At 51.0% G+C, this 10,503-nt stretch overlaps 1 protein-coding gene across 2 annotated transcripts in view; it reads right to left on the bottom strand.

The window, feature by feature from the left end:
• Positions 1-10,503, bottom strand: part of Cpne2 (copine 2) — a 38,942-nt gene that overhangs the window by 16,738 nt on the left and 11,701 nt on the right. Inside the window, exons 2-6 of one of the 2 annotated variants that reach the window (XM_031340911.1) lie at positions 6,408-6,625; positions 3,933-4,112; positions 3,469-3,543; positions 1,498-1,569; positions 160-243 (exon numbers count right to left, since the gene is read on the bottom strand). In XM_031340911.1, coding sequence (XP_031196771.1) covers positions 160-243; positions 1,498-1,569; positions 3,469-3,543; positions 3,933-4,112; positions 6,408-6,587 — 591 coding nt within the window. In that variant the 5' untranslated portion in view covers positions 6,588-6,625. The remainder of the gene's footprint in view (positions 1-159; positions 244-1,497; positions 1,570-3,468; positions 3,544-3,932; positions 4,113-6,407; positions 6,626-10,503) is intronic. The other variant, XM_031340912.1, reaches the window with a different exon arrangement.

The following is a 10,503-nucleotide window of genomic DNA, read 5'->3' as shown; positions in this document are numbered from 1 at the left end:
AGCAGTGTGCTCACAGGTCCATTAGAGAAGCAGTATGAAGAGATGGGCAAACCCAAAGCCATGTGTCCAGCTTTGGACGTGGCTCAGACACCACAGGCCACGCCCCACTGCCAGCTTGATGGACCAGAGTCGTGAGAACCCATAGTTCCTTTTACCTACCTCTGTCCTATGGACCAGCATCCATTTGCCGTCATCTCCTGGCTTGTAAATCTCAAGAAATGGGTCTGACTTCCCAAAGAGGTCCTGGAGGAAAGGCAGGACAGGTGTGAGAGGCGTGGTCCTACCAGATTCACAGGGGCTGGAGTGTATGAAACCCAGTCACATCCCTGATACACAGTTGGTGGGGGGGTATGCGGCAACAAGTCTGCCCCTTCTTTTCCCCTAAGCCTCCTCAAGATTCGGCCAGAGGCCTAGTGCTTCCAATTGAGAAGAGAGAAAACCTCATAGTAAGGCAAGGTTTCTGCATTCCAGAGACCCTGAGCCTAGGGTGCAGAAACATCATCATCATCATCATCATCATCATCATCATCATCATCATCATCATCATCATCATCATCATCATCATCATCATCGGCATCAGCAGCAGCAGCAGCAATAGCAGGAGCAGCAGCGGCAGCAGGCAGCTCCAAGAACACCATGCCTTTAATAAGCCCAGGCCTAAGGACTTTTGAATGAGACCACAAACCTAAAACTAGCAGTGGTATGGCTCAGCAGATAAGGGTCTTTGCTATCAAGCCGATGGCTTTTGAATTTGCCCCTCCAGAACCCACATGGAAGGAAGGGAGCTGCTCTTCTCCGACCGTATGTCCCACAGTGTCTCAACCCCTCCAAAAGTCATGAATAAAAGAAACCTATGATGCCAGTCACCAAAGGGCGTGGTGGCCTCTAGAAATTCATTTATGTACATTAAAAAAAAAAAAAGGTATCTAAAGAAGTTACATGAAAGAGAAGGGGATGTACAGAAGGGGATGTAAGAATGTACGGGATAGCAGTGTGGGTGGCCCATGCAACCGAGGGGCACTGCCACTGTGTCTCCAGGAGAGGGTTGTAGGACAGTCAGAATGTGGGAAGGACACGATGACAGTGTTCCCTGTAGAGGGTCCCAGGTGGAGAGAAGAGAGGGGAATGGCCCTGAAAATGAAAATGCCTGTTTTAACCTGGGCACCGGGTATTGTGACTCCACAGCAGAGTCGCGGGTCAAATGAGAAGGTTAATAAAGCTGAGTAGAGAAACAGGGTCAGGTCTGGTCTAATCCGGTGGCCAAAGGGGATGGGGGGGGACAGGCTCTGGAGGGTCACAGCAGAGCCCTGTGGGAGAGAAGGGGGGGGCACAAGAGGGTTTCCAGTCACAATCTGCTTCCCTCTAAGTGGCAGGGCACTCTCCCCCAACAGTGGGAGAAAGTCTTAGCCTGACCCCATGGGAAATGAAAATGGTGTAGCCAGAAGAAGCTGGGCCCCAGGGCCCTGGGCTGGGGAAGCCCCTTCCCACCTGGCTTACCTTCTTATCCAGCTTCCTGCCGGCCAGGCTCAGGGTGATGACACGGTTGTCTGAGAGCTCTTGGGCTGCGATCTGAAAGGTCATGGCTGTGAGGGAAGGGGCGGGGTGGGGTGGGGTGGGGTGGGAATGGGGGTGGGAGTTGTAGTGGGGGTGTCTGCTCCTTTCCTTCCAGGACGGAATTCTCCAGGGCTAGGCAAGGGAGAGCGAGTGCCATGTGACCCAGGACCAGCCTCTTGACTTCTAAACCTTGCTTTCCATTTTCTGGGAAATGGGGATAATGATCTAGTGGTCACAAGGAATCAGAAAGTGAGATACTATAGGGGTTTGGCAGGAGTGGCAGTCATGAGCCAAGGGAGAGAGGCTCTGCACCAGGGGAGCACAGGCTCCCTTAAGCTCTCTCTCCAATCTGAGTTCTTAAGTGCCAAGAAGCCAGGTGCACACAACTGAGTAAACTGAGGTTCAGGGAGGACGGGGCCTCACACATGTTCCCCATTAGCCACGGCCCTCAGACCTCAGCACAACTGCCACAACTCCCACTGTGGCCTCTCCCCACAGATGCACTCACGGCCCTGCCTCTAAGATGGTAACCTGAGGATAGTCTTGTTTGAGAATGGACAGCCTTCTGTCTCCTGTACAACAGGCCAAGGCCCCGGGGCCATTTCTCTCTCCTTGTTCTTCACCTAGACCATAGGATGGTGCCTATGGCCCATCTCCCAGAAGAAGGAACCCAGGCCTGGAGTAAAACTGCTGGCATTCCTGGACAAGACTGGGGTTGCGGGTCTCAACCACCAACCAAGGACTGCACATGGTGGGTCTGATTGTTCAGGCAGCATGTGTATAGTAGAGGGTTGCAAATTCAATCATCAATAGGTGGAGAGGACCTCGGCCCTGTGAAGGTTCTGTGCCCCAGTGTAGGGGAATGCCAGGGTCAATAAGTGGGAGAGGGTGGGGTGGCAGGCATGGGGAGGGGGGAGGCAACAGGGGTCTGTTCTTGTTGTTTTTGTTTGTTTGTTTTTTGGAGGAGAAACTGGGAAAGGAGAAATTTACATGTAAATAAAGAAAATATCTAATAATAAAAAAAAAAAGAGTGGGGTTGCCCTGCTGGCATCTATCTGAGTGCGAGGAAGCTGCCCTGAGAGCTGGCTGTGAACTCTGAGGGGTCTGGGGGTGCCAGGAGGCAACTTCCAGGCTGCAGCAACAGTCTAGGAATCATTTTGGGCTATTTGAGGCATGCTATAGGTTTTAGCTTGCCCTGAACTTGGGGTATGAGGAAAAAGAGTAGACTTGAGTCAGGGAAGCGAAACAGGGTCCTCATAGCTTGAAGGAAAGACTACAAAACAGTAGGGAGCCATGGGAGGACCCCAAGAATACACAGAAGTATGAGGTGCCTTCAGCAGCACATCACAGACTGTATGGGCAATCTTGTCAGGGGAACACTCTTGCTCATCATTTCTCTCATCTATGAGAGGGGGTCTGCCCTGCCTCCTAGGCCTCCGAGGACCAAGCAGCCCATCCACAGGAAGAACCTGCACTTCACTGGATTCACTGCCAGGTGCAGAGGGAACCGTTACAGTTGTTGGAATCACTGTGCTGAGACAACCGGTTGTATGCATCCGGTGCTTGTGAAATGCTCTCCAGGGGAGAAACAGCAGGGGCTAGTATTGGTGGGGGGGATATCATGGGGGCTCTGGACACCCCTCCTCACAATGGTAAGGAGGCCCCTGACCCGGAGCTGCATCATGCAGGGCCTTCTGACAGTCCCCCAACCAGGCAGCTCCCCCCCCCCCACCGCCAGTACATCATCTGTAGAGTCAGGAGCCCGTTGCTAAGAGACCTGTTGCTAAGTTGTAAGTTGGGCCTTTTTACTCCCAACAAAGCTGGTGATTATCTGCTGGAGAAGCAGTCCATTGATGGGGGAGGGTGGCGGAGACAGAAAAGGGATGTGAAAGGCTGGTGGGGGAGGTCTGGTACCGTGATTACACCCTTCCCTGCAGGCTTGTCATTCATCAGCAGCAAAGGCCTAGTGATCTTCTTGCTGGAGACGATCTGGGGTGGGAGAGACAAGAGAGAGTACTCAGAGAGGCAGCGGGGCTCTTGGAGATAGGTCAACAACAGGACTGTGGTGACAGCACCATGAATCACACTACTATCCCCACTTGTCTGTGGTAGCAGGAAGCCGGCACTGGGTTTGGTTGCCCCTTCAGTGGGAGCATTCTGTCTGGTGCTAAAACTCACTGGGCTACAACAACCTCTGGGACCTGTCGGCTCCCAGGGGGAAGGGAGAGGTGTTTGTGTGGCAGATGGGGAGCCCAGGAAGATTGGCTTGGGAAAGTACAGGGATAGGAAATCCTGACTGAGGCCCACCTGACTCCAAGAGCAGAGGTTGACTATAGGGCCCCTGCGTACCCCACTCTACTTGGGAGCTCCAGGCTCACCGTGCCAAGGCTGCAGGAGAACTGGCCCAGGAAGTCATGCTCGTCCAACTGCGCACTGGACTTGTCCTGGTCAAACAGGGCAAACTTGAGCTTCTGCACCTCCTCGAAGTGGTAGTCCAGCACGAACTTCTTGGAGAAGGCTGGGTTGAGGTTGTTGACGGCTGTTTCTGTTCTGTCAAACTGGTGGACATAGGGGACATGGGAATGGGAGGAGGCAGGGTTGTGGTGGCCAGGTTCCCTCCAGTAATCTTCCTACTACCTCACTACTTCAGTGTACTCACGGAGACCTCCTACTACCTCCCGCCAGCATTCACATCCCATAGGCCTAAGCTCACAAGTAAGGACACAGAAAGTCAGAGATGTTAAGTCAGAGGGAGGGAGGTGCAAGATTCAAGCCCAGTTCTGACTACAAATCCTCCCCATTCCCAGGGACCAGGGTAGGAGCTCAGGGCACATCCCAGACTGGTATGTGACAGAGGACAAATCCTCTCTCTGTCTGGGCCTGCTTTTACCCCTGTAAAATAAAAGCCTGTGACCGTATGTATGGCTCTCCTACTTTTTACTTAAGAAAACCCTTTTCTCAGAATCGCACTGTGCGTGCTACAAAGAGGAAACAGAGGAGGCAGAGCTGGGTGAGGCCAAGGGCTTGGGTGGCGGAGGTGACTGTGTCTTGTATAGATTTCTGGACTTGTCCAGTCTAGCTTGCCCACCTGCTTTGGGCACCAAAGCCTGGGTGGGGACAGGGCTGGGTATTGTGGCTCATGGTAGTATGGACAGGAACCACCTCCTGGCCTGGGACACACATAGCAGAGCCCTGAGTGACAATCTATTTTGAGACCTGGGCTGGGTTGGTTTTTCCTTCCACCCGGGGTTCCAAGGGCAGGAGCAGCAGCAGGACTGGAAGAGGCCTTGACCCGGACTATTTTTAGCCTGTGTGAACAATCTGGGGGTAGCAGAGATTGGGGGGGGCACAGTGATATATCATAAGTTGGGGAGATGTCACTCCCTGAGGAGAATGGTTCTGGAGACATAGCAGAAGGGATTGACCAGTAACTACAGGCCTGGACTGTCCCTGGACTCCTGGGCTAGCCTACTGTCACATCTCCCTCTGTTGGCTATACCAGCAAGACCCTGGATGATACAGAAACCTGACATACTCCAGGCCCCACTTTTCGCTCTGTAAATTGGTCAACAATCCCAGATCCTTTAAAATATTTTTTTTTCATCACAAGAAGCCAACATCTGTGAAGACTCTTTTAATCTGGAATGTGTGCATGCGGTGAGCACCTATCCTGCCTGGCTCAGTATTTAACTTGAAAAACAGGAACTCAGTGGGGCTGCAAATCTGTCATCCCGGCACTTAGCAAAGGGAAGGGCTGGGAGTTCTAGATTATTGTCTGCTACATAAAATGACACTGCTAATAGATATTTTGCAAAATATACATGCATGTAGAAGGCTCTAGAAGATGAGACACTGTGAACTGTGAACAGGGACTCTCCTTGGTAGGCAGGCTTACAGTCCTTTCGGTTGTCTCCCTCAAGCTAATCTGAATTCGATAAACAACAAACGCAGCTTCCTTTGCTTTGAAGCAAGCTTTGAAGGCTGCCAGCAGGAAAATTTCAAGTTTCTTGGTAACCTTCCTGATCCGCAGCCCTTCTCAACCCTTGGGCCAGACTTCCAGCTCAGATGTTCCCAGTTCTGAAGTTACCCACTGTAGGTGAGGGAAAAATAAAAGCCCTAGTTTACTAAAGAGACAGGCCCAGGAAGGGGCAGTAGTTCACCTGAGGTCACACAGCAGGGGTAGCATTGCTGGGCATGAGTCCACCTCTGGGGCCCAAGACTGAGCGACTTATTTCTCTTTACTTCTAGCCAACCAGGTGATCGCCAGAAACGAAGCAGGAAGGTCACTCACAGGAAGCAAGCCTTGCAAAACTATAGAAGCTTTGCCTGACTATAGCCACATGAACTATTAGGACGTAACAAATATGCTAATAGTGTATTTGGAGGTAATAATTTAGACAGAAGTCTAGTTATATAGCTATAAATAGTGTTTTCTGTTTTGTTTTGGCTTGAAGACAGGTTCCTTGGCTGGCCTGGAACTCACAGAGATCCACCTGTCTTTGCTTGTGTTGGTTTTAAAGGTGTGTGTCACCACACCACCACACCCAGCCAGAAATATATTTTAAAGTAATTATTTTATTTCTCTGTGTACTTTTTTTTTTGGAGACAGGGACTTATTACATAACCGGGACTGACCTGGAACTTGTGATCCTCCTGTCTCAGTGTTGGAATTATAGATGCATACTACCACAACTTGTTTAAATACACCTAAAATAAAGTTTAATTATAAAAAAATGGCAGCAGTTTTCTAAGTGATCTTCTACCACCAGCCATTATCCCATGGACCCTGACACTCCCTGGATCCAAGAGGAGCCCCCTCCTTGCCCATCACAGACACTTGTAGCTAGCCTCACCTCCATCCACCTGCCATTGTCCTCTATAAAGAGGACACAGAAAGGGTCAGACTTGGAGGTGACGTCCCGGTCCAGCAGGTTCTGGCCACTCACTGACAGCTCCACTTTGCACACACAGCACTGAGAACCCAAGGGGATAGCCCCTGCGGTGGGAGCACCCCCATCCGGAATGTAGGCCATGGGGGTTGGTGGTGGCAGCAGCAACAGTTCCTGGCAGTCTGGAGAACAGGAATGAGTGTCAGAGGGGACAGATACTCTTCACATGCTACCTCATCACAGGGAGGCCTCATTACTTGACCTTCAATAACTGGGTAGAGACTGGGGACACTGGTATAAGCCTGCAATCTCAGCATGCAGGGATCTGAGGCAGAAGGCCGAATTCATGGTTAACCTGGACCTGGATTGGGCAAGACTCCATTTCAAAATTTAACAAAAAAGTAGGTTGTAAGTGTGTGTGTATGTGTGTGTGTGTGTGTGTGTGTGTGTGTGTGTGAGAGAGAGAGAGAGAGAGAGAGAGAGAGAGAGAGAGAGAGAGAGGGGAGAGAGAGAGAGAGAGAGAGAGAGAGAGAGAGAGAGAGAGAGAGAGAGAGAGAAATAGAGGCAGGCAAAAGCTTGTTGGAGGGAGAAAGACTTGGGATGAATAAGGAGTCTCTTACAGAGACTGTATGGCCACTGAGATGTCACTCCCTGAGGAGAATGGTTCTGGAGACATAGCAGAGGGGATTGACCAGTAACTACAGGCCTGGACTGTCCCTGGACTCCTGGGCTAGCCTACTGTCACATCTCCCTCTGTTGGCTATACCAGCAAGACCCTGGATGATACAGAAACCTGCCTTTTCTCTGCCTTCAGCCTTTACCCATGAGTTCTACCCAGGCCCCCGTGTTGCCCATGTAGGATCACAAGGCATCATAGTGGACACAGGCATCCTACACGCATGGTCCCAGAATGCCAAGGCTTCCCCTGAGCAAAGCATAGGTTAGCATCAGTGCTGTCTATGATGGCTTGGGGTTTCTTGGTTGCTTTGGCCACTAGGAAGTGAGCTTCTGGTAACCTACTCAAAACTGAACCTTGTTCACCGCCTGTTACGTTCCTCCCATATCTCCATCCCAGGCCCACGGCTAGAATACAGAAGGTTTCGGAGCCTATGTGAAGGGTGTGTGCACCAGTAAATGAACAACTACATCCTGCCAGACTTGATCCTTGTCTTCAGCACAGAACTGACCCTCCCAGGCACTCTTGACTTCTCCAGTCTCTCCTCAGGGCCAACTCACCTCTCCTCCTGAGGCTGGGCACTAACACCTCTAATGGCCAGTGGTGCCCACATGCAGGAGGAGTGGAAGGAGTATCTCTATGGGGGTAGGGAGATGTGGAAACCCTTTGTCACTGGGCCTGTAGACCAGTCCAAAGTTCTCTGTGCACACAGAGTCCCACCTTGGTTCTTTGAGATTACAAAAGCATGGGCATTCACATGGGTAATGAGCCTAGTTTCCAAACGCCTCATAAAAGTGCCACTAATATTTGGTCCCCTCACTGCTCGATGAGTTCCTCATCTGTATCTTCCCCAGGAGGGAACTCATAGCCCTGCACCTTCTACTCTAGTATGGTAGGACACCAGTGTTTTCTACCTCAGTCTTGTGGGAGACCTGGCCGTAGCTTCTCCTGAGCAATGCATGGGTTACTGAGCACACTCCAGTTCCAGCATCACCTCTGGGGCTAGAGATCCTATGAGCCTGGTTTAGCTGAAACACAGTGACACAGTGACAGGGACTGTGTAAGCCTAGGTCCCTATGAGCAGCGGGGCTTCACAGCGCGGGTGACGGCAAGTCAGAAACAGGATTGGCATAATCGAGTTTGTCCTTTATGTGTGTGTATATTCAGTTGTGTGTACCTTTGGGAAGGCCAGAGGTTGACATTGGGTGTCTTCCTCAATCACTTTCCCTTTGGCTATGTGTGCTGTGCACACAAATGTGGGGGTGCATACTTCAGTGCCCACATCAGAGGCTGGAACAAGATGCCAGGTGTCTTCCTCTGCTGCTCTGTCTTATCTCTTCCTCCCCGGTAGTAAGATCTCTCTCAAGTTCATCATTTTGGCTAGACTAGATGGCCAGTGAGCCTCCTGTCTCTGCCCCTGGATGTTGGAGTTATAGGCACCCATAGTCATGCCTGACCTTTTTACATAGATTTTGCAACTTCAAACTCGAGTCCTCACGCTTGTAAAGTAAGCACCCCTTACCTGCTGAGCCACCTCCCAAGCACCTCCACTCGACCTTTTGAGACAGGGTCTGTTGTTGAAGCTGGAATGCACCTATCTGGCTACACTGGCCAGCTAGTCCTAGTGATCTGCCTGCTCTGTTCCCCGTCCCCCAACCCCCAGCCCTGGGATTATACGTGCACATCACTAGGTCATTTACATGGCTGTTAGGGGATCTGAACTCCAGTCTTCATGCTTGTACATGGACTGCCTCCTAGCCCTTTAAAATGCTGGTTTCTGTTTGTTTGTTTGTTGTGGGGGCTATGGGTGGGTGAACATCCTTGTCAGAGGACAATTTGTAAATCAGCTCCTTCCTTCCTTCCTGGAAGGGGCAAAGCCCAGGCAAGAGCAAAGGTTCTTAGGTCTACTGGTAACTTCAACCAACAAACCATCACCCCAACCTCCCTTTTTTGAGGTAAGATCTCACTATGTAGCCCAGGCTGTCCTTGAATTCATAATCTTTGTTTCTGTCTGCTGCATGCTAGGATTACATGTACTGCCGTGTTTGGCTTCCTTTCTCTCAAATGCTCACTCTGCCTGAAACAGCTGACTGTTATGTTAAGGAGCAGCCGCTGATGTCCCCCAGCAGACAGGAAAGACCACTTCAGAGGGCTCTACTCCGGACCAAAGCCCCTCCCCCAGGGCCAGCTTCCTAAGGGACTATGCAGACAGGACACAGTGCCTGCCCAGGGACCTCCTGGCGGGGAGGGGATATGGAGAGTAAAGAAGCCAGTCTTCAGCTTCCCCCTCCTACTGGCTGTCCCTAGAACCTCATTACAATCGCAGTTCCCAAAGCATCAGGGCGGCACTGCAATTTCCTGGCAGGATTTATTCTTGTGGGTTAAAATCAGTTTCTGCACAAAGAGCCGAGGAGCCATGTTTGTGGTATAGCGGCCGGGGATGGAGAGCAAAGCCTCAGCTGGCCAGTGGGCATCAGAGGTGCCCACAGGGGCCCCTGTTCTGGCTGGGGTGGGCATGGGTAAGATCATCACCCTACTTTACATACAGGAAATGCAGAAACAGAAAGTGGACAAACACTGTCCAGGGCCACCACCCAGGAAGCAGCAAGGGCTGCTCGAGGGGTCTCGATGACCAAACCAATACAGACCTTCTCACCTGGGGGAGAATACTGGGCAAAGAAGAGACAGCCTGGGAACCCATCAGACCAGGGAACGTGGGACCAAGAGGTAGGCTTATAACTAAGACTGCCAAGCAAGCCCATTATGTACGTACATATGTACGTATGTACGTGTGTGTGTGTGTGTGTGTGTGTGTGTGTGTGTGTGTGTGTGTGTGTAATCTTGTAGTGATAAGGGTTTGGAATTGGAGCCCACTACATTCAAGCTAAATGTGCTACTAAAGCACATGCCCAATTGTTTTTTCTTTCTTCCTTCCTTTCTCTCTTTCTTCCTTCCTTTCTCTCTTTCTTTCTTCCTTTCCTTCTTTCTTTCTTTCTTTCATGTTTTTTTTTTAGATTTTGAGATGGGATCCTACTAAGTTACTCAAGCTGGCCTTGATCCCATTCTATAGCCCAGCAGGCCTTGAACTTGCTATCCCCTGCCTCAGTTTCCCAAGTAGGTGGGATATTAAGCCTGAGCCCATAACCTGGTTCCCTTTTAAACAAGGACCCAGGACCCCAGGCTTCAGCCCCTCTGGCATCACCCTATCCACATACTCCCCCATTCCCGCCATGTGCGCTTCATCTACCTCCTATTTACAACACTGGTCCCTCTACAACAGATTTCATGGATTCTAGGCATGGACCCCTATAGCCCAGAGTTCTATTCCCATATGGAAGGGGTCAGGCACACTCTCTCCTGTAGCACACACGTGGACCTTCCTCA

The sequence above is a fragment of the Mastomys coucha genome, unplaced genomic scaffold (assembly GCF_008632895.1).
Source record: "Mastomys coucha isolate ucsf_1 unplaced genomic scaffold, UCSF_Mcou_1 pScaffold22, whole genome shotgun sequence".
Taxonomy (NCBI): domain Eukaryota; kingdom Metazoa; phylum Chordata; class Mammalia; order Rodentia; family Muridae; genus Mastomys; species Mastomys coucha.
This window is presented reverse-complemented; position numbering and strand designations above follow the sequence as displayed.